The sequence below is a fragment of the Indicator indicator genome, chromosome 3, assembly GCF_027791375.1.
Source record: "Indicator indicator isolate 239-I01 chromosome 3, UM_Iind_1.1, whole genome shotgun sequence".
NCBI lineage: Eukaryota > Metazoa > Chordata > Aves > Piciformes > Indicatoridae > Indicator > Indicator indicator.
In genome coordinates, this window is record NC_072012.1 from 47,354,551 (window position 1) to 47,378,730 (window position 24,180).

Below are 24,180 nucleotides of genomic sequence, written 5' to 3' on the forward strand. Positions count from 1 at the left end.
ACAATTGGTCTTTTTATAAGTGTTACACACATTACCAGCAAAAAATTATTTTGGTTCAGGCTGTTTATTTCTAATTGTACCATATTTTAATTACTGTCATAATTAGAGTGCCTTTGGTTTTGGTGTTTGTTTTTTTTTTTTTGTCAGATCATTGTTGTTGTTTTTTTTTTTTGCAAGTAATTATCAGAGTTACTCAAATATTTGGCAACTTCTATTACTTCTTTGGGAGTTTTCATTCTCAAAAGAAAGCTTATTGTTATTTTTTTTTTCTGGTATGATGTGAATTTTTGCATTCTAGAAACTTGTTGGGTTTTTTGGGTTTTGGTTTTTTTGTTATGTACCCCTTGGATTTTCTGTGTGAAAAGCAAAGCTGAGATTTTTTTTGTTTCTTTTTTTCCCAAAGGAGGGTAATTTAACTAGAAACTGTCATTTTTACCAGTTGTTGTTGAACCTTTGTATAGCTTTGTACATAAAGAAATTGTGCATAAAGGAATTCCTTTGCTCCTCAGTGCTTCAACAGTGGGAACAAAAAAAAGAAAAAAACAGTGCAATGGTTAATGTTATGAAATAAAAGGATGAGGATGCGACTGGAAGTTAAATCAACCTTACTGGAATCCTAAAGATTTAGAATTGTTTTTTAGCTACTTTAAAGAGTAATTCAATTGTAGGATGTTGTGGCTGAACATCATATGCCCATTACCATAAGTCTCCCATATAGATGTCTTGTAAAGAACGTTTCAGCTGTAGGTGGTTTTTGTTGTTTGTTTGTTTGTTTGTTTTAACAGATTTTCCTCTTTTTCTCGTGGTGGGAAAAATGTTAATTTCTGTGAATGACTTTGTGCTCAGCAGTTCAGTGTGTAACACACGGAAGGGCTTTGGCTGTAGCACATTGTCACTGCTCCAGTGGAATCACCTGGCTCTCAAGCAAAACTTCTTTTTCTTTAAACTTGGATTTGAAGAAGTAATCAGCTGCAGTTCAGCTGAGCTGTTCTTTGTGCATTAGGGACCCGTCTGGTCATTGACAAGTGAATGCAGAAGCTATGCTGTGGCCGTCTGCCAAAGCAATTATTCAGGATTTAAGCTAAAAAGGCTCCTTCTCCCATATCCTCTCCCTTTGCAGGGTCATGTAGGGATAAAAAGGACTATAAGGTGGTCTTTTCCCAGGAGGAGCTGAGGAAGCGGCTGACACCCTTGCAATACCATGTCACTCAGGAGAAGGGGACTGAAAGGTAAGGCAGGACAAAGGAAACCCAAGTCCTCCAAACACAAGCATCTTTATTTTCTCCCCCTCCTCTCTGGTGCTTCCTCACCTTCCCTACCACCACCATTTGTGGGTTTTCCTTTCCCCAGGATTTCTGCACTTGTTTACTAACCCCTACAAATTAACACCGCTGCCAAGACAAGCATCTGTAGCGCAAGGGGCTGAGGCCAGGGGTCTTGGGGTGACTTTTAATCAACGCTGCATGTCCTATAAAGTCACCAGGCTCGTGTTTAGAGTCTGTTTTCAGTTTGCCACAAAATGTGTGGAAGTAATAGCAGTTCAGGTAGACTTTTTTGGGAAGGCATTGCAGCGAGCAGAACCACGAGGGAAACGGCCCCGTGCCAGGGGGCTGGGGTTTTGAAGGTGGCCATTGTAAGCATAGACGTTTTGGCTGCAGGAAGAAGGTAGCATAATTTAGTTCTTTTCCACCCCACTCCAATTTCTTTTTGAAGCACATGTGGAGAAGGTATTTATTGGCTCATTTGTGGTTGGAATGTCAAAAATTTTCAATAACTGCCCTCACATGGCTCTGGTCGCTGGAAGCCAGCCCCGAGTCCTGCAGGAATATAAAGAGGACTCACTTCCAAGACTGTTTATAGTGAATAAAGTCTCTCTCTCAGCTGATTCCAGCATGAAGGTAACTTGCCAAGGCCTAGCCATTTTTTGTGTGTGTGTGTGTGTGTTGTTGTCTAATTTATACCATTGAGCTTGGCACAAGGCCCTGGCTCTACCACTGCTGCAAACGTCCTAATGATGTAACTGCTTGTTTTGTTTTCATTCATGACCTGAAAGGGCTCTCTACCACACATGGGGTCCCAGTTAATCAGCAGCACTCTTCTGACAGTGCACACTGGTGGCTGAAATTGCTGGGGGGGTGGGGTGTGACAGAAATTATTCCCCCTCTCTGCCCCAGCCTCCTTCATTCCCCTGCAGTCCCAGAGGGGCAGGGATATGTTAGCCTCTGCAGGGAGGCCTGGCTTCCCCCCCTGGCTCTCCTCACTCTTGTGTACGGCACCGACAACGTGATTTAATGCACACAAACAATCACAGATTAGGTCATTCTTAAAAATCCTGTTTATAAAAAAAAAAAATTTTAAAAGCAAAAAAAAAAAAACCCACAAATTAAAAAAAAAAAAAATTGGACCTCATAAAAAGGGTGAAAGGATAATAAAAACAAGCTGCTGAGCACATAGGCTTTTTGTTGGGCTAGCGCAGCTGATTCGTATTAGACGAATGACCTCCTAGCCTCTTAGATTGTTAGCTTAGAAAAATATTCCCTTAAAGCTGGAATATTGCTTTTTCAACTAAAAAACATAAGGCGTGCACAGCTTGGAATCGTGGAGCAATTATTTCATTTTCAGCTACAATGCCTCTGTCTCCTCAGCAGCTCATCCACTGCCTGGCCCAGCACCACGGCTTCCCAGGTGGCAGGCACCCAGGCGCTTCACACCTCTGCCTTAACAGCTGAACCCCACACACACACACACAAACACTATCCCTAAAGGCAACCTAGGAAAGTGCATCACTTTGAGCTACATCTCAAACAAGCTGTGTTTACAACCCCCCTGGTTTTGTATTGTGAGATGCTCTTTGCTCCCTTGGTGTGGGACTGTGGGACAATTTGCTTCCTTTCTTGCATGATACCCAACGCTTGAGGCACCCTTAATGAGGACATTCACCTTTTCCTGTGCCTGCTTTTTTTTTTTGCTGCCTTTAATAAAAAACAACTGCCAACTTTTAGATTGGAGTAGCTTTCTGTAACATTAGTCCTAGCTGATTTAATAATTAAAAAAAAAAAAAGAACAAACCTCAAAATTCCTTAATTTATGTTTAAAATGTAGTGTTGTTGTTTTCCCAGTGCCTTTGAGGGGGAGTACACACACCACAAAGCTCAAGGAATATACAAATGTGTTGTTTGTGGGACTCCTTTATTCAAGTGAGTATGCATACAGTTTTTGAGATTTCTATCTCTTAGTCTATGTGCTGTGTTCCTGTGTAAGCTTTGTGTGCTTAACAGAATTGCATAAGGTCATTGAAGTCATTCAAACTGTCAAGGGATACCAGAGAAGCAATGTAAGTAATACTGCCGTAGTAAAGTTAGTCTGTGATAAAGATAAAAAAAATAAATGAGATGATAACATAACAGTCAGGTAAAAGAAGTATTTTGACAGGGGGGGGAAAAAGTATTAATTTTATTTTTTAATTTTATTTTTCCCTATGCAGCTATGCCAAGCAATTATAATGTAGCCCTCCTCTGTGCTGATAGATTACTGAGTTTTGGCTCTTAGCCCTACAGGTAACTTAATAGATACTGAGTCTTGGCTCTTAACCCTCCAGGTAACTTAATAGATACTGAGTTTTGGCTCTCAACCCTACAGGTAGCTCAATAGATACTGAGTCTTGGCTCTTAACCCTCCAGGTAACTTAATAGATACGGAGTTTTGGCTCTTAACCCTACAGGTAGCTTAACAGATACTGAATTTTGGCTCCTAACCCTACAGGTAACTTAATGGATACTGAATTTTGGCTCTTAACCCTCCAGGTAACTTAATAGATACTGAGTTTTGGCTCTCAACCCTACAGGTAGCTCAATAGATACTGAGTCTTGGCTCTTAACCCTCCAGGTAACTTAATAGATACGGAGTTTTGGCTCTTAACCCTACAGGTAGCTTAACAGATACTGAATTTTGGCTCCTAACCCTACAGGTAACTTAATAGATACTGAATTTTGGCTCTTAACTCTACAGGTAACTTAATAGATACTGAGTTTTGTCTCTTAGCCTCACAGGTAGCTTTAAGATATGCATCCTGGGTGATGATGCTGCACCCATGCTAATAATGGAGAAAAAAGAAAGTAGTTGGTTTGTGGTTTTGTTTTGTTTTGTTTGTTTGGGTTTGGTTTTGGTTTTCTTTTTAGAATTAAAGCAGTTAAGAAGTCAAAACCCAGGAAAACTGCATTGCTGCTTGAATTTTCATCCACCTCAATTAGCACACATGGAGAGCTGCTTTAGGAACTGAAGCAATGATGAAGGAAATAATAATAATAAATAATAATATAATAATAAAACACCACACTTTTGTGTCTTGCATGAAAAATACTCTTTAGAAGTACTCTTAAGATTATGGCCCTAAATTTGGTGCTAGAAGCAGTGCTCATTGAATTCTCTCCATCCCTGCATTGTTGCGCATGGATTCAGTTGCAATGTTTTTTTTCTTATTTCTGACTTGTGTTCACATTGTTAAGAAGAATTCTGGGGTTTTTTTTCCTTCTTTTTTTTTTTTTTTTCTTTTCTTTTTTTTTTCCACTCAGTTCACACTGACTCAGGGCCTCTCACATACAGCAGCATGAAGCACGATGGGCAGGATAGCTCTAACAATAGGGAAATTTAGGCCAGGAATAGGTTACAAAGAAGAATAAAATTGATGTAGCTCCAGAATCATGAGATGTGGCAGTGATAGTTGTTCTCCAGAGGCTGTCTGTAAAAGTGGAAAGCAGTGCTTAATCTCTGTTATGTTTGATTCCTCTGTTAGGAGGATTACCTGCAGAAACTTCAGTAATAACTTGAATCTTTTGAGCTGGAAAACTGATCGTGACAGACTCAGCCAAGGCAATATTCTCCTGTCATGTGTTACTTGTGGTTCTTGGCTTGGGGCTGCAAAGTGGGGATCTAAAGTCTCCATAACCTGGTTTTCTACTCTGCCTGGCTTACTGTAGCTAAATCTTTATGAGGAAAATCCTGTCTCAGTTGAAGTCAATTCAAGTTTGGCAAATGAATTCAATGGAGCCAGGATTTCACCTTCTACCTCCAGGTATTGTCTGCTGGAGAAAGAGTAAGAGGTGGTTTTTTGTGGGGTGAGATTTGGACAGCAGTAGCTCACATAAATGAATGTGAAGTTCCCATATATGAATGTGGCCTAGTTTCCAGATGCTTTCACAATTAATTTAATGTGGGAGAAAATGCAATCTGAGACTCACCTATGATTACCTCAAGTGCACAGTATGCTTTGGCATAGTCCTGCCTTTTTTTTGACTTAATGAGCTGGATTTCTCTGTGTGAAATAAGCTACATGGAAATGTCCCTGTTTTCAGATTCTCTTTGAGACTTCCCATGGATTTTATGGGAGGAGGGAGAGGGAAAGAGGGAAGTTGGGGTTTATTTTTAATAAATACCAGACCAATGGGCACCTGAAAAAAACACCTTGCTGATTGTATCCCAAGGCTGGACTGGCCTTAGCCAAATCAATATAGGCTGGGCAGAGACTGGCTTGAAAGCAGCCCTGAAGAAAAGGACTTAGGGGTACTGGTGGACAAGAAGCTCAACATGAGCCAGCAGTGAGCACTTGCAGCCCAGAAAGCCAACCAGAGCCTGGGCTGCAGCAAGAGAAGTGTGGCCAGCAGGGCAAGGGAGGTGATTCTACCCCTCTGCTCTGCTCTGGTGAGACCCCCACCTGGAGTACTGTGTCCAGTTCTAGAGCCTCTGTTACAGGAAGGATATGGAGGTGCTGGAAGGTGTCCAGAGAAGGCCACCAGGATGATCAGAGGGATGGAGCTCCTCTCCTGTGGAGACAGACTGAGAGAGTTGGGGTTGTTCAGTCTGGAGAAGAGAAGGCTCCAAGGAGACCTTCTTGTAGCCTTCCAGGATCTGAAGGGGGCTACAAGAAAGCTGGGGAGGGACTTTTTAGGGAGTCAGGTAGTGATAGGACTGGGGGGAATGGAAAAAAAATAGAAGTGGGTAGATTCAAATTGGATGTTAGGAAGAAGTTTTTCCCCATGTAGGTGGTGAGACACTGGAACAGGTTTGGCCAGGGAGGTGGTGGAAGCCTCATCCCTGGAGGTTTTTAAGGCCAGGCTGGATGTGGCTGTGAGCAACCTGCTGTAGTGTGAGGTGTCCCTGCTTGTAGCAGGGGGTTTGCAACTGGATGATCCTTAAGGTCCCTTCCAACCCTGACAATTCTGTGGTTCTGTGAAATCTCCTCAAAGCTTTGTGAGCTCTTGCTGCCTCTGGTCTACATCAAATTCATCCAGTGTCTGAAGTGGCTGGCAAGGCTGGGAACAAATGGAGAGGCTGATAGGAGTCTATCTTCTTTTGTTTACTGACTCCAAAATACCAGTATATTATGTCCTCCTCAACTAGGGAAGGTAGGTTCCTGTATCTTGGTGACTGCTTCAATCCAGACAGCTTAAAGAGTGAGAAGGAAACACAGATGGGAGAATGCAAAATGTATGCTGTTTACTAATTTTTTCCTCCTCCTCTCCTCTCCTCTCCTCTCCTCTCCTCTCCTCTCCTCTCCTCTCCTCTCCTCTCCTCTCCTCTCCTCTCCTCTCCTCTCCTCTCCTCTCCTCTCCTCTCCTCTCCTCTCCTCTCCTCTCCTCTCCTCTCCTCTCCTCTCCTCTCCTCTCCTCTCCTCTCCTCTCCTCTCCTCTCCTCTCCTCTCCTCTCCTCTCCTCTCCTCTCCTCTCCTCTCCTCTCCTCTCCTCTCCTCTCCTCTCCTCTCCTCTCCTCTCCTCTCCTCTCCTCTCCTCTCCTCTCCTCTCCTCTCCTCTCCTCTCCTCCTCCTCTCCTCTCCTCTCCTCTCCTCTCCTCTCCTCTCCTCTCCTCTCCTCTCCTCTCCTCTCCTCTCCTCTCCTCTCCTCTCCTCTCCTCTCCTCTCCTCTCCTTTTCCTTTTCCTTTTCCTTTTCCTTTTCCTTTTCCTTTTCCTTTTCCCTTTCTTTCCTTTTTCCAGATAGTCAATCTGAAGCTTGGAATTTCCATTTGTTTCTCATTGGGTGTCCATGATTTTTTTTCCCCTTTTTCCTTTGTGTTGTTGTAATTTGTAAATATATACATTTGGCCTGGGGACCTGTCAGTTTAACCGGGTAAGAGCCTGGAGCTTCAGCAGTAATATTAACAATCTTCAACTTTTAACATTTCTGATTTATGTTGTTTCATTACCATGTGACACAGGAGGTCAGGGAACACATGAATTTTACCCTGCAGATGAAAGACCCTGGGTTTTGGTACATCTCTAAACCAGGGCTCTGTCTCTATCACAGGAAAGATAAAAGCAACAATTAGGAGTTTAACATCTCTTCATCTACCTACTGGTACTAGTGTTATGAGAAACCTCCCAAGCTTTATGGAGAGCATGCTTGGAGTTTTTTCCACAATCAAAGGTGCCTCACACATAAAATCCATAACCATGCTGTTGAATCTAATTGTTCCATCTCTGAACTTTCACGCCAGACAGTCTCCTACATCCCAGTACAGCTGCCTAAAGAAAGCAATAAATAAGAGAGACAATAAACTAATCTCAAGGCCCTTCTTTTCTGCAAGCCAGCCCTTAGGTGGTTTTGTGTTACATTTATTCCAATCTGTCTGCAGTCTTATGCTAAAAGAAGCAGCCCTGATCCCCTCACCTTTCTTTGCTCCCCTCGCCTTCCTTTAGGGTGGTTTTTTCACTGGACCTCACCTGATGTGGCTGGAGCATGTCTTGGTGCAACACACAGATCTGATAGAAGACTAATCAAGCAGGGAAAACCCCAAACACAGAATTGTCAGGATTGGAAGGGACCTCAAGGATCATCAAGTTCCAAACCCCCCATGCCATGGGCCGGGACACCTCACACTAGATCAGGTTGATCACAGCCACATCCAGCCTGGCCTTAAAAACATTGAGGGATGAGGCTTCCACCACCTCCCTGGGCAACCTGTGCCAGTGTCTCACCACCCTCATGGTAAAGAACTTCTTCCTAACATCCAGTCTGAATTTACCCACTTCTAGCTTGGATCCATTCCCCCAGTCCTATTCTGACCTGACACCCTAAAAAGTCCCTCCCCAGCTTTCTTGTAGCCCCCTTCAAATACTGGAAGGCCACAATGAGATCTCCTCAGAGCCTTCCTTTCAAACTGAACAACCCCAACTCTCTCAGCCTGTCCTCATAGGAGAGGAGCTCCAGCCCAATACCTGCTCATATTAATTTTTTTGTGGGCCATGTGTTCCATGGCTGGGCAGCCTCTGGGACAAGGTTGTGTGTTTCTTTGTTAGTTCACAAAAAGCCACCTACACCACTGGAATCCTCAGCATTTTCTAGCAGCTAAGTATATTTGCAAAGTTGCACCTAATTAAATTTTTCCAGGCATTTTTCCATACATTATGGAAAAACACCATTCTGTCGTGGTAAGAGGAGGTGTCAAGGTTTAGAGCTGGGCTGAGCACTAGACAAATGACAGGTGCTCCTGATTAATCCCTCTCCCTTCCCAAAAGGGAAGAGAAAGGGAATAAGGGAGAGAGATTCATGAATTGGAAAAGAAAACTAAACTAGCTTTAATGAAAATGACAACCATCAAGTGAAATACATATAAATATATATATATAAAAAATCACAGAATCAGCCAGGTTGGAACAGACCTCCAAGATCATCAAATCCAACCAATCACCCAACCCTAGCTAATCAACCAGACCATAAGTGCCTCATCCAGTCCCTTCTTAAACACCTCCAGGGACGTTGACTCCACCCCCTCCCTGGGCAGCACATTCCCATGGCCAATCTCTCTTTCTATGAAGAACTTCTAAGGTCAAGCCTAAACTTTCCCTGGCACAGCTTGAGACTGTGTCCTCTTGTTCTGGTGCTGGTTGCCTGGGAGAAGAGACCAACCCCCACCTGGCTACAACCTCCCTTCAGGTAGTTGTAGAGAGCAATGAGGTCTGCCCTGAGCCTCCTCTTCTCCAGGCTAAACACCCCCAGCTCCCTCAGCCTCTCCTCACAGGGCTGTGCTCCAGACCCCTCCCCAGCTTTGTTGCCCTTCTCTGGACACCTTCCAGCATCTCAACATCTTTCTTGAACTGAGGGGTCCAGAACTGGACACAGCACTCAAGGTGTGACCTAAGCAGTGCTGAGCACAGGGCAGAATGACTTCCCTGCTCCTGCTGGCCACACTATTGATGATCCAGGCCAGGATGCCATTGGCCTTCTTGGCCACCTGGGCACACTGCTGGCTCATGTTCAGCCTACTGTCACCCAGTACCCCCAGGTCCCTTTCTGCCTGGCCCCTCTTGAAGGCTCTTTTGTCAATGTCACCACTGATGCTAGGGGCAGGCACTGGAGAAGTCCTAAACTGGTCTCAGTGGCAGATGAAAACCAGATTTAGGAGTTGGAATTTGGAACTGGATTTAGGAACCCATGGATTGGGATCAAAGGTAGAACTGACAGAGTCCTCCTGCACTGCTGGCCATTGAAGCAAGCTTAACCTTTGTGATCCCTCATCTTTATACTGGGTATGACATACATGCAGTTGGACATCTTGTTGGTCACTTTAGGGTCACCTGTCCTGTCCATTCCTCCCCCCAGGTGTGACTTCTTCTTTTGCAGTAGCCCAGTGTGGTACACAATATTTGCTTTCTGTAGGAGTAAGTTTAAGCAAGAGTCTTTGATCCTTAGTAGTAGCTATAAACAGCAAGTTTTGTCAGTTCTAGAAGCAGGCACTCTCTGCAAAACCATGCTGTTAGCTTCAGAGAGTGCAGCAAATTAGGAGAGGCTTAACTGAAGAGCAAAATCAATGAGCAGAATTAGTTCTGTTCTAACTCAAACCAGGACAGGAGGTTAGAATGGGCCTGAATGAAATCCATGACTCCTGCTATTGCCATAGCAGAGGAGCTGTTCCATATTTATTAAACTTCAGTTGTGTCCTTTACCATATGCAGGACTGTGTGAGAAAGATGTGGTATAGATGGGAATTGGGAAGCCTGGGAGAATGATTTGCTTTAAAGAAAGAAAGAAAAAAAAAAAAAAGAAAAAGAAATATTATTGTTGTGTCAGTTTCCAATTTTTAGGGCCATGGAATGAATTTCCAAGTCTTCATAAATCACCCACTGCTGCCTTTATTGCTTCCTGGATGGAATTCTTGGTAATGAGCATACAGGAGGAGAAATGGCAACACCCTTATTTATGCCATGTTTTCATTTGGTTTTTGTTGGGCTGTGGCAGATCTTCTCCAAATCTCTCAGACATCCAAAAGCAAATCATGAGGAAAGCAAAGCAGACCTGGGCAACAGTGCAGTGCCATTAGCATTGTACCACTCTGGGTGATCTTTAAGGTCCCCTCCAACCCAAACCATTCTATGAGAAGTATTCAGAGCTTCTTTAATGAAGGTTTCCACATATCTATACAAGATGATTAAGTCATCTTAATCACCTGGAGGTGTTTCAAAGGCAAGAGATGTGGTGCTGGGAGAAATGGTTTAGCACCAGACTTGGTGGAGTTAGTGGTTGGACTCAATGATCTTAAAGGTCTTTTCCAACTGGAACAATTCTGTGAGTTCATTCACCAGGCTAGAGCTGTACAAGGAATTTCCTTCCCCCAGTGCTGAATGCTCAATTAACGGTCTCTAAGCTTTCTTAATAATCTTTATATCCTTTGAGCAGGGCAAATGACAAACCAGCACTGGCTGGCTGGCTAAGAGAGCCCATGTGAAGTAGCTCCTGGAGCACAGAATCATAGGATTGTCAGGGTTGGAAGGGACCTCAAAGATCATCCAGTTCCCACTCCCCTGCCAGGGGCAGGGACACCTCACACTGGGTCATCTCTAATAAGATCTAGTAGCATTACTTGACCAACTTCATCCACCCTGTCTGTCTAACTCTTAGTTTCCTCACAAAACTTTGTCAAAACCAACAGCTTCTGTTTAATAATATTTACTTGGAGTCAGCTGGCTCTTGCCAGTGCTGGGGTCATAGAATCATTCAGGTTGGAAAATACCTTTGAGATCATTGAGTCCAGCTGTTCACCCAGCACTGCCAAGCCCACCACTAAGCTATGTCCCTAAGTGCCACATGGGCACAGCTTTTAAATGCCTGACTCCCCTCTTCCAATGCTTGACAAAGCTTTTGGTGAAGCAGTTGTTCATAATACCCAATCTAAACTTCTCCTGGCATGACTTGAGGGCTGTTTCCTCTTCTCTTACTGCTTTTTACTCAAGAGAAGACATCTACATCTACCTCATCACAACTTTCTTTCACATAGTGGTAGATCACAATAAAGTCTCCCCTGAGTCTCCTTTTCTCAAGGCTAAATAATCTCAGTTCCCTCAGCTGATCTTCCTGAGACTTGTGCACTGACCCCTCACCAGCTTTGTTGTTGTTCCTGGGACATGCTCCAGCACCTCAGTGTCTGTCTTGTAGTGAGGAGCCCAAACCTGAATGCAGTATTCAAGGTGTGGTCTCACCAGTGCTGAAGACAGGGGACAATCACTTCCCTAATCCTCCCCCTCACTCCCTTCTGGCCACACTACTTGTGACACACCTCTGGTGTGAGGTGTCCCTGCCCATGGCAGGGGGTTGGAACTGGATGATCCTTGTGGTCCCTTCCAACCCTGACTGATTCTGTGATTCTATGATACAAGCCAGGATGGTCTAGGCCCTCTTGGCCACCTGGGCACCCTGCTGGCTCAGTCAGTCAGTCAGCAGGTAGTATTACCAAACAGATCTCATCCAAATCCAGGTGTTTACTAGGCCTTCGGTAGCTCCAAGAAGCTTGAGGGTCACAGAGTCACAAAACGTTAGGGACTGGAAGGGACCTCCAAAGCTCATCCAGTCCAACCCCCCTGCCAGAGCAGGAGCACCTAGAGCAGGTCACACAGGAACACATCCAGCAGGGTTTTGAATATCTCCAGAGAGGGAGACTCCACAACCCCCCTGGGCAGCCTCTTCCAGTGTTCCATCACCCCATCTTAAAACTTGGAAGAGTTTCTCCTTTTTTTTTTTTTTTTTTTGGTGCCTGTCCCCCACAAAAGGCTGATGGGGATTAAAAATTGTAGTAAAGTTATCATGGGACATTGATTTCTTCTTGCTTCATCTTTTTTTTTTTTTTGGTTGAAACCAGCCACAGTTTTGAGTCTGCTCTGTCACTGCCAGATGAGAAATTGCTATGCACTCCTAATAATCTCACCAAAAATCAAGATGAATGCAGCATGCTCATCTTCCTCAGAGGCACAGAGCTTTAATCCACCTCTGAGGATGACCATCAATATAAATGCTGTGTTTACTGCAGTGAATCATAGAATCACAGAATCATAGAATGGTCTGGGTTGGAAGGGACCTCTGAAGGTCATCCAGTACAACCCCCTCTGCAGTCAGCAGGGACATCCTCAACTAGGTCAGGCTGCCCAGAGCCCTGTTGAGCCTCACCTTGAGTATCTCCAGGGATGGGGCCTCAACCACTTCACAGAATCACAGAATTAATCAGGTTGGAAAAGACCCCCAAGATCATCCAGTCCAACCTATCACCCAACACCATCTAATCAACCAAACCATGGCACTAAGTGCCTCATTCAGTCTTATTTTAAACACTTCCAGGGAAGCTGACTCCACCACCTCCCTGGACAGCCCATTCCAATGGCCAGTCTCTCTTTCTAGGAAGAATTTCTTCCTCACATCCAGTCTAAGCCTTCCTTGGCACAGCTTGAGATTGTGTCCTCTTGTTCTGGTGCTGGTTGCCTGGGAGAAGAGCCCAACCCCCACCTGGCTACAACCTCCCTTCAGGTAGTTGTAGAGAGCAATGAGGTCTGCCCTGAGCCTCCTCTTCTCCAGGCTAAACACCCCCAGCTCCCTCAGCCTCTCCTCACAGGGCTGTGCTCCAGACCCCTCCCCAGCTTTGTTGCCCTTCTCTGGACACGTTCAAGCAACTCAACATCTTTTTGAACTGAGGGGCCCAGAACTGGAGAAGCTGCTTTGTGAACACAGCCCCATGGCATCTTCCACATCTGAATGTGCCTGAATGCAAGATCCACTCTAATCCTACCTGAATGCTCAAAGTGTGCTAAGCTGTGTACAGTTTAGCACAGCTGTAGCATGAGGCCATTGCTGGAGCTTGAACTGACAATTCCCAGTTTCTGTGGTGCTCTGGAACAAATCTTTGTCCTCCTGGTCCTCAGGAGTCCCTTGGAACAAACCCAGTACAAATCTGCCCTTTTAGGGGAGATGCTGAGTACCTCTTATAATATTACATTAGAGGTTGGAAGGGACCTCCAGAGATCATCAGGTCCAACCCCCCTGCCAAAGCAGCATCACCTAGGGTAGTCCACACAGGAATGCATCCAGACAGGTTTTGAATATGGCCAGAGAAGGAGACTGCCAGGGAAAGGTTTCTGTCCCTGAAAGCTTGGCAAGGGTGGCTTAGAAGAGCTGCAGTCATTACAGCAAAGTGATTCCATGTTCCTGATGGACTCATGGGGAGTTTTTAATATCCTCTAACTGGCAGCTTCTTGGCTGGTGCTGAATGTTCATCTCACTGCCCTCATACAAGCAATGAAGTCTGGAAATATTTTTATGTTACGGATTAGGAGTGCCAAGAGCAAATCTGGAAAACAAAAAGCACTTCATCTCCTCTTTCTCCTTGATCCACAAGCCACCTGGGCTTGTTTTTTTCAGTAGATCAACTCTATTTTGCTGAGCTGGTTGCTTCTCAAAGATGTAAGAGGTCACTGTGTGAATTATTGCAGTTTAAGGTCACTGGCTGTGCGAGGAGCAAGTCAGACAAGGCTGCCAGCTACAAGCAATACAATAGCAAAACTAAGATTTACTTTTGCTTATGTTCTTCACAGAATCACAGAATTATTGAGGCTGGGAAAGACCTTTGAGATCATCAAGTCCAGCCTATGACCTAAAACCATGACATCAGCTAAACCATGCCACCAAGTGCCACAGCCAAGCTTTTCTTAAACACCTCCAGTGATGGTGACTCCACCACCTCCCTGGGCAGTCCAGCCCAGTGCCTAATCAGCCTTTCTGTCTGGAAGTGCTTCCTAACATCCAACATAACCCTCCCCTGGCACAGCTTCAGGCCATGCCCTCTTGTCCTGTCCCAAGTTGCCTGGGAGCAGAGCCTGACCCCCACCTGACTACAACTTCCCTTCAGGTACTTGTAGAGTGTGCTAAGGTCCCCCCTGAGTCTCCTCTTCTCCAGGCTGAACACCCCCAGCTCCCTCAGCCTCTCCTCATCAGCCTTTCCCTCCAGTCCCTTCCCCACTCTCATTGCTCTCCTCTGGACCTGCTCCAGCCCCTCAAGATCTCTCTTGCAGTGAGTGCCCAGAGCTGCACACAGTGCTGGAGGTGAGGCCTCCCCAGTGCCCAGCACAGGGCAGAATTCCATCCCTGGTGCTGCTGGCCACACTATTCCTGATCCAAGCCAAGATGCCCTTGGCCTTCCATGCCCCCTGGGCACACTGCTGGCTCCTGTTCAGCTGTTGTCCCCCAGCACTGCCAGGTGCCTCTGTGCCAGGCTGCTCTCCAGCCACTCACCCCCAGTCTGTAGTGCTGCATGGGGTTAAGTACAGGAACATGAGGGATCTTTGCCAGGCAGAGAACACTCCTACAAGTACTCTTTCCAAAAGGCAAGTAGTGATGTAGATTTCCTAGGATAAATGCAATTAGATTTCCAAAAGGGAAAGAAAAGCAGACTTAAAATGTAGCATTTAAAATACTTCAGTGTCTCATTGAGATAAGCCTGTGAAACTCTTTGGATTTACTTATTGTTGAGCACAGCTGCATTGCAAATCCTTGTTGAAGGTACTTAGAAATAAGAGGAGATAAATGCAAAGATTTTTCATAAGCCTAGAAATATTTATAGGTAACCTCCAGTGATTTTACTAAGAATTTCATTGGTAGTTTCACTGTAAAATTTCAGTGGATTCTTTGTAAACTTTTAGGTCTAATATGTGATTTCCCCTGTTTGAAATCCACACTGCTTTGTAGTGACTGTTCACCACTCACGCTGCTTGGAAGAACTACTTTTCAGCTGGTCTTACCCTACCTTATCACAGAATCACAGACTGTTAGAGGTTGGAAGGGACCTCCAGAGATCATCCAGTCCAAGCCCCATGCCAAAGCTGGATCACTTAGGGCAGTCTGCACAGGAATGCATCCAGGTTTTGGAAAGTCTCCACAGAAGGAGACTCCACAACCCCCCTGGGCAGCCTGTTCCAGGGCTCTGTCACCCTCACTGGAAAGAAGTTTCTCCTCATGTTGAGCTGAAATCTTCTCTGGTCAAGTTTGTCTCCATTGATCCTTGGCTTATCACTGTGCACCACCCAAAAGAGCCTGGCCCCCTCCACTTGACCCCCAGCCCTCAGCTATTGAGAGACATTGATCAGATCCCCTCTCAGCCTTCTCTTCTCCACACTAAACATCCCCAGGGCTCTCAGGCTCTCTTTACAGGGGAGATGCTCAAGTCCCCTAAGCATCCTCCTGGCTCTCTGTTGGATTCTCTCCAGCAGGTCTCTGTCTCTCTTGAACTGGGGAGCCCCAAACTGGACACAGGATTGCAGCTGTGGTCTCAGCAGGGCAGTGCAGAGAGGTAGAAGAACCTCCCTAGCCCTGCTGGACACACTTTTCTTGATGCACTCCAAGATCCCATTGGCTTTTTTGGCCAATGTCTACACATGGCAGCAACATAATTTCTTTATTAATTTCTTTTGGTGGTATTTTAAAAGTACCAGTTAGGAACATCACTTGTGGTTTGTTTTTTTTCCCTTCCATTTCTTCACCTGGAAGATATATTTGGACATAAAGGTGGAGGATCTGGGGAATGAGTCTTATGAGGAATGGCTGAGGGAACTGGGATTGTTTGGTCTGGAGAAGAGGAGGCTGAGAGGGGACCTTGTTGCTCTCTGTGACTGCCTGAAGGGAGGTTGTAGTGAGGCTGGGGTTGGGTCTCTTCTGTCTAGTATCAGGTGATAGGATGAGAGGAACTGCCCTGAAATTGTGCAAGAGGAAGTTTAGGTTGGAAACTAGGAAAAAAATGTTTACTGAAGGGGTGGTCAGGCATTGAAATAGGTTACCTAGGGAGGTGATGGAGTCACTGTCCCTGGAGGTGTTCAAAAAACTTGTGGACATGGCACAAGTGTGTTTCAATGGCCATAGTGGTGTGACTTTTATTGGTTGCATTGGATGATCCTAGAGGTCTTTTCCAACCAAAACAATTCTAAGATTCTATGATTGTGAACACTGGGGGAAGGTGGAGAATGAGCAGGAAGGGGAGAAGAAGTTCACAGGATGTCAAGGGTTGGAAGGGACCTCTGAAGATCATCGAGTCCAAACCCCCTGCCAGAGCAGGACCGTAGCACAGGTCACACAGGAACACATCCAGACAGGGCTGGAAAGTCTCCAGAGAAGGAGACTCCACAACCTCTCTGGGAAGCCTGTTCCAGTGCTCTGTGACCCTCACAGTGAAGAAGTTTCTGATGGGTTTAACTGTAACTAATGAACTTCTTCATTTTTTTAGATCATGATTGATTTGATACCTGTTTGTTGTAGGATAGGTCTTTGGTATGGGATTACAATGCCAATTATATAAGAATATATAGAGAGTATATGTAAAATACATCTCCACATTCCTGCATCTACCAGATTATAAAAGAAAAGAAGAAAATTAATCTGCAATTAGTTCTTGACCTTCAGGGTGTTTTTGTTGTTGTTGTGTTGTTGTTGTTGTTGTTTTTTTTAAGAAAACAGCTGTAACTTCCCCAAACATGTCCCCTCCTTGATGGGATGTAAAAGGATCCAAGACTGCACTTCCTCCTCAGAATTCCTGGGGAAATGCAGGCTGCTGCCAACGTAACATCCTTTAACAGGTCTCCTGCTGGTCAGCCCTTGTGTCCTGCTGTGACAGCCATGACCATGTGTACAACTGATTGTTAGTGGGCAATATAAATCTGACTGGGACATGCCTGTTAATTGGTTGGAGAGCTGGATACAGACAATGCTGTCTTCTAGCAGATTGTGCAGATAGGCCTAGTCTCAGGGTTAATTCTGCTTGACAGCACATCAGCAGCATCTCGAGAGTAATTACCCAACTTAAGTTTTCCCACCGCTGAATTAAGATCTTCAAAGGCTTCCACATTTACAAGTATTATTAACCTATATCTGAAACATGATGTTCCCACAAGGGCTAATTTTTCCCTTCCCTTTATTAAGTATACAGGTTATAGGGTTCACTTGCTAAGTGCTGAGCCCTTAGAAGAAAATACTACTTGTTAGAGAGAGAAAAAGCTGCAGTGCACAGCCAGAGCTAATGGTGCATGATGCACACATCATTGTCTTATTGCAAAGACTTTAAAAGCAAGTTAAAATTTAGGTCTGGCTCCCTTCCTTTTTATCCCTCTCTCTCCCATCCCCCCCTGCTTTCCACTTTCTAGCAAACCACACCACTTATTCTTATGTGCAGGGTGAGGAAATGGAAGACACACACAAAGCAAAACCTCTCCTAGGGATGCTGTACAATTAAGTGCAGATCATTGGGTACAACCCAGAAGGCATTAATGAAATGCTATCTGCTTACAAAAACAGATTGGAAACACTCATGAATAAATTAAATCCTCTTAATGACTTTTCAAAAAAAAAAAAAAAAGAAATAAAGGGAAAGAAATGGAACCAATATTTACTTCGTAGGATCGACTGCGTGCTGTGATTCACAGCATATAACTTGATCCTGGTTTAAAGTGATGTCCTGCTTGCTGCATTCATTTTCTGGTTTGTCTTTTAAAATATCTCCTTTGTAAGTCCATGTTGAAAAAAAAAAAAAACAACAAAAAACCCCCAAACAACTCAAAATGTTAAAGGCAGTAGTTGTGATTTGGGTTCAGATGCCCTTGAATGCATGAGATATTAGCAAAAAACCCAAACCCAAACTAAATATTAAAGGTAATAGTTGTGATTTGGGTTCAGATGCCCTTGAGTGCATGAGATACTAGCAAAATAACCCATAACCAAACTAAATATTAAAGGCAATAGTTGTGATTTGGGTTCAAATGCCCTTGAATGCATGAGATATTAGCAAAAAACTAAAACCAAACAAAATATTAAAGGTAATAGTTGTGATCTGGGTTCAGATGCCCTTGAATGCATGAGATACTAGCAAAATAACTCATAACCAAACTAAATATTAAAGGCAATAGTTGTGATTTGGGTTCAAATGCCCTTGAATGCATGAGATACTAGCAAAATAACCCATAACCAAACTAAATATTAAAGGCAATAGTTGTGATTTGGGTTCAGATGCCCTTGAATGCATGAGATATTAGCAAAAAACCCATAACCAAACTAAATATTAAAGGCAATAGTTGTGATTTGGGTTCAAATGCCCTTGAATGCATGAGATATTAGCAAAAAACTAAAACCAAACAAAATATTAAAGGTAATAGTTGTGATCTGGGTTCAGATGCCCTTGAATGCATGAGATACTAGCAAAATAACTCATAACCAAACTAAATATTAAAGGCAATAGTTGTGATTTGGGTTCAAATGCCCTTGAATGCATGAGATACTAGCAAAATAACTCATAACCAAACTAAATATTAAAGGCAATAGTTGTGATTTGGGTTCAAATGCCCTTGAATGCATGAGATACTAGCAAAATAACCCATAACCAAACTAAATATTAAAGGCAATAGTTGTGATTTGGGTTCAGATGCCCTTGAATGCATGAGATATTAGCAAAAAACCCATAACCAAACTAAATATTAAAGGCAATAGTTGTGATTTGGGTTCAAATGCCCTTGAATGCATGAGATACTAGCAAAATAACTCATAACCAAACTAAATATTAAAGGCAATAGTTGTGATTTGGGTTCAAATGCCCTTGAATGCATGAGATACTAGCAAAATAACCCATAACCAAACTAAATATTAAAGGCAATAGTTGTGATTTGGGTTCAAATGCCCTTGCATGCGTGAGATATTAGCATATAGAGGTAGACAGTTGTGGTGGGTTGAAACTACCCCTGCCAGACCAGCTCAGATGGAAGCAAAGGAAGCTACATTTACAACCAAACCTACAATGCAGAGATATGGAATGCAATGAATATGTGCAAAATACACAATATTTGCCTGTATTTATAGTTAATAAACAGCACAAGAACCTCCCTGGACAAAACCAGGGGGTTACCAACAACTACCCCCTCCCTGCTCCCTTCTCCCACTTTATGCAAGGGAAAAAGAGGAGAAAAGCAGACTAGTTTGTTAGTACTTGGTCACAACAAGAACACCTTCAGTCAACCAAATGCCACCAGCTAGTATCTGCCAGAGTGAAGAAACTGAAAAGAGCAAGAGTTACTTTACACACCTAACTTTATGTTAGATTTTCAGCCCAATTAGACCTTATCATCATTTTCCTTTTTTAACATCCAATGGCAATTTATGTACATTCTGTCACTTTCTGTTCAATCTGTGGAAGATTTCCCTAGGCACAGCCTAAAACCTGCCACAGCAGTGTTGCTGAAGACAGAATTTGCTAGGGCACATCAGCCTGGCAAATGGCTTTTTATGGCAGGGAGCAGTTCCATGTAACTTAACCACCTTTTTATTTTCTTTTGCAGGTCAGAAACAAAGTTTGACTCCAATTCAGGTATGTTTAGATTCTGAGTGTTTTGCTGAGTGTACACTATGCAGGTTAATCTCAAAAGAGTAGTTTTATCAGTTCCCAAGTCCAGTTGAGTTTTAAACAAACTGGGGTAGGTCAGTCTTAAAAAAGGATCTTCATTTCTCACCCCTTTCAGGCAGTGCTATTGCTGTGAAACGTTGGCTTTCATTCCTTTCATTAGTTCCTCTGTCTCTTTACATTTTCCCAACAGATGATCAGGAAGATTTATCTCCCAACAGGCTTTAATTATCTGGGTTAAAAAAAAATGATAGCACAAATAAATGATAATAGAGGCTGAAGTAAATGGAGGGCTGAAGTGAAGCTTGAGAGTGGATCGCTGCTTTAAAGGAGAAGCTTGGTTTTTTTTTTTTTTCCTTCCTGGGGGACAAAGACATTTCATGGGAATTTAAAATCAGTGCAGCCTATCTGTCAGGAAACAGATGATTTGTCATCAAATTGTCGTGACAGATGCATGTACACAACGCATGCCAGACCAGCCTGTGGAGCTTGCTGCAGGAGGCTCACCAAAAGGCAGTCCCTCTCAAGTTGTCTTGTTAAAAGAATTTTAATGTGTTGTAGGGACTGGGAGGGAAGTGAGGGTCAGTCTAACAGGTTAATGTGTATCCAACAAGACAAAAACCACAGGACAGCAAAGGGCAACAGCTGAGGAGAGAACAGAGCTCCTCATACCAGGCTGTTACTTATTCAGTTATACTATTCCTGGGTGTTCCTTAAAAGTAGATAGGAGTACATGAAGAATAAGCTGTTGTCCTAAAACCAGCTGAAATGTCCATTACTTGTAAAGCTCATTCAAAATAAGTTTGTTTTTCTTTTCTTTTTTTTTTTTTTAAGATGAAAAAGACTGTTTGAGGCATTGTTGTGACCATTTTGATACATTAAGATATTATTATGGCAGTTTTGCACTTGGGCCAAGGTTACCTTCTATGTAGCTGGCTTAATTCAGTGATTATAATTGCTTGTAATGATATGAATTTTACAGCAACAGGTTAATCAGAGTATTTATGAAATGGTATCTCTCCTTTTATCCCAGTTACAAGATGATTTGGGTTTGAAATGTGAGGTATTACATTGCCTTTTTTTTCCCCCCTCCTTTCCAAATCAGATTTTTATCTTTGGAACTATATGGGAGTGAAATCTACAGCAGGAAGCACTTACATAGCTAATTCTTGTAAACCTGAGTCATCTTGCTTCTATTAGGACTTTAGTTTGTGAGTTTGAGGTTATTTGCTTTAAATCCTGCTTGAGTGAACTCTGTGCTAAGGTTGCTTCTTGGATCTGAACAAAACAGGTTTACAGGGGAGGTAGCTTCACACCTTGTCTGCCATTACCCCCTTCATTTTAGTAAAGTCACCAAAACCAGAGTGTGGAGCAGAATGTCAAATGCCTCTGTTGAGGGGAAAATCCTTCCTGCTGAACTTCCATTTTACTGGTGGATTAAGGTACAGTTTTAGAATCATAGAATTGTCAGGGTTGGAAGGGACCTCAAGGATCTTCTAGTTCCAAACCCCCTGCCATGGGCAGGGACACCTCACACTAGAGCAGGCTGCTCAGAGCCACATCCAGCCTCCAGGGATGAGGCTTCCACCACCTCCTTGGGCAACCTGTTCCAGTGTCTCACCACCCTCATGGGGAAGAATTTCTTCCTAACATCCAATCTGAATCTACCCATTTCTAGTTTTGTTCCATTCCCCCTAGTCCTATCATTACCTGACACCCTAACTTTCTGTTTGGAAGCAGCTTTCCTGTTAGGTGCACAGTTCTGCATGCTGCTGTTCTTGGCAGTGAGGGCAGGGATATGGTACTTTCTAGGGAGCACAGAATAGCCATAGAAGTTTGGCATTGTCACAGCTGTGGTGAACACCTGCTCAGTAGGTGACTCTGCAGGGTGAGTGTGAGCTTTTCAATGTCTCCTCTTCATCTGTGCAGTCTCCAAAGGCTTGCTTTCCTGGAGCTTGGGTCCATGTTCTGGGCACAGTTTGTCTCTTATTTCTCACACAGGGCTGTTGGAAAGCCCAGCTGCCCAAAGACAAGAGGACTAGAGTTGCTCTCCCTGCCCTGCTCTTCCAAAGGCATTCCTTAGGCACTGTTCTCACAAGGACACCTGATGCAGTTTCCTCCCCAAAAGCACAGAGCACAAAGAGCTTGTGAAAACACTTGGAAGTAAAGACCAGTTAAAAGAGACTACACAAAAAAACCCATAAATGTGAGCAGTAAAAGACCCAAGAATTTCTCTGTCTTTTCTAAATATTCTCAGGGTGCACACCAGAATTCTCTGCAGCAGGTGATTAAAGTTGTTTTGATTAGAGTTGTGTTTGATTAAAGTGCAAACATCAGCAGTTACCATGAGCCTCAAACTATTTTGTATACCATCAGGGATGCAGTATGGGAAGGTCTGGGGCTGAGGGATTTCTTAGATTTATTCCTTCTCTTTCTCAGGAGCCTCCCTTCATCATCTGCTTGTGATCCCTTTCCCCTAAATCCCTGGAGAAGTCTTTGGTTGGAATAGTTTCAGGCTTTCTTGTCATGGGATCCTGGCTATCCCCAAGGTGTTTAATGCTCCTCACCTGGTGGTCAATGGTGGGCTGCCAATGTGTGTGGCTGGCCAGGCCAGCCTGGACTCCTGCTCTCATTTTATCCTTTGCCCCAAATGCTCTATTGGAACCAAGAATTGCTGAGGTTTAATGCCTTGGTCTCATCAGTGCTGCCTCTCTCAGCACAGGTTTCAGGTAACAGCTAAGGGTAGATGTTAAAAGATGGTAGAAGCAGCAGAATAAGCACACAGTTAAAGTGGCATTTTAAGAAGAAAAGAGATGACAGAAGTTCCATCACCTCAAGGCACGTTTCATCACCAGCACCACCAAAGCTGAGAATAACCCTTGGCTTTGTGAAAACTACATCAGCCTTCCCTTTAGAGGGACATTACTCCTGTCTTCCACCAAGAAGCTTTTCTTGATAATGGAACGATGAAAGCACTTAGAGTTTGTCTTTTGTTCCTCTTCTGTGAGAGCAAAGGAGAAGCAGAGATCACAAAATGTTAGGGGTTGGAAGGGACGTCTGGAGATCATCGAGTCCAACCCCTCTGCCAGAGCAGGACCATAGAATCCAGCACAGGGCACACAGGAACACATCCAGACAGAGATACTGCCACAAAGTCAACATGTATTACCCAAATGAAGCATCACTGGGTTTGATCCCCAGCAAAGAGTTTGATGTCCTTTGCCAAAACCAGACAGTAAGATCAGACCTCCTGCTGGCTCTGAGTGAGCAGGAGGATGTAGGCAGGGAGAGAAAGGATGCATTGCTGGAGCTCCTCAGTATGAAGGAGGAGGTTTGCTGAGAAGAGTCTCCTGCTAGGGCTCCTCACCCTGTTGCTCTTCCATCTTCTGCTCTCAAGGGCTGCCTTGCTGTACATTGTGACTACTGCATGTTTGCTGGGCTCACTATAACTTTATATACTTTGTATTGACATTGGTGTTCATTGAATCTGGTTTTGTTTTAGTCCTGGGATCTTCCCTCCTTTTTCACCTCAATACAGGATAGATGTGGAGGTGCAGAGGAGGGCAAGGAAGCTGTGAAGGGCCTGGATAACAAATCTGATGAGCAACTGAAGGAGCTGGGGATGGTTAGTTTGGAAAAGAGGAGGTTGAGGGGAGACCTCCTGGCTCTCTACAACTCCCTGAAAGGAGGTTGTGGAGAGGTTGGTGCTGGTCTCTTCTCACAGGTCATTAGTGATAGAACAAGAGGGAATGGCCTCAAGCTGCCCCTGGGTAGGTTTAGACTGGACATTAGGAAAACATTTTCACAGCAAGAGTGGTCAGGGATTGGAATGTGCTGGGCAGGGAGGTGGTGGAGTCCCCAAGCCTGGCTGTGTTTCAAGGTGGTTTGGATGTAGTGCTTGGGGATATGATCTAGGGGTGAACTTAGTAGAATAGGATTCTCAGTTGGACCTGGTGATCCTGAGAGTCTTTTCCAACCTGAATGTTTCTGTGATTTTGTGACAGAGAAGCATCCTTGTGGAAGAGTCTTTCTCTGACATGAGGGGGTGCAGTGCCCTGTGTAGCACCATGGTCTTTGAACTGTGTGAATGTCACTCTGATTTGAAAGTTCCTTTTGAAGAGACTACTGCCATTTGCCAGCAATGACTCTTTATTTATGCAATCTTGAGTTCCTTGGAGACACCTGAAGGTATTTCCGTATCCCTCATTTTGTTTTGAACTCCCCAGCCTGTGATTCCTGAAGAAGCCAACGATCCTGCAGACTGGAACAAACATGCTTTGTTCTGATTTATCTCATGTTACTCAGGACAGTTCAAATGCTGCATGTGAGAATGAGATAATTTTCTTCTAGAAGGAATATTTTCTTCCAGGGAGCTGTGTTCTACAACCTGTCATGTGCTCCAAATTAACCCTAAGGTTAATTCCATCTAACTTGCAAGTCTAGACGTGCCCTTGTTAAGCATTTATCAATGCTTACTGTACTTGTCTTTTCTAGAAATGCTTGTGAGG

General features: G+C 43.9%; 1 protein-coding gene across 1 annotated transcript in view; it reads left to right on the top strand.

Moving 5' to 3' along the window:
• Positions 1-24,180, top strand: part of MSRB3 (methionine sulfoxide reductase B3) — a 102,132-nt gene that overhangs the window by 41,093 nt on the left and 36,859 nt on the right. Inside the window, 3 exon segments of the mRNA XM_054399525.1 lie at positions 1,121-1,229; positions 3,120-3,197; positions 19,611-19,639. Coding sequence (XP_054255500.1) covers positions 1,121-1,229; positions 3,120-3,197; positions 19,611-19,639 — 216 coding nt within the window.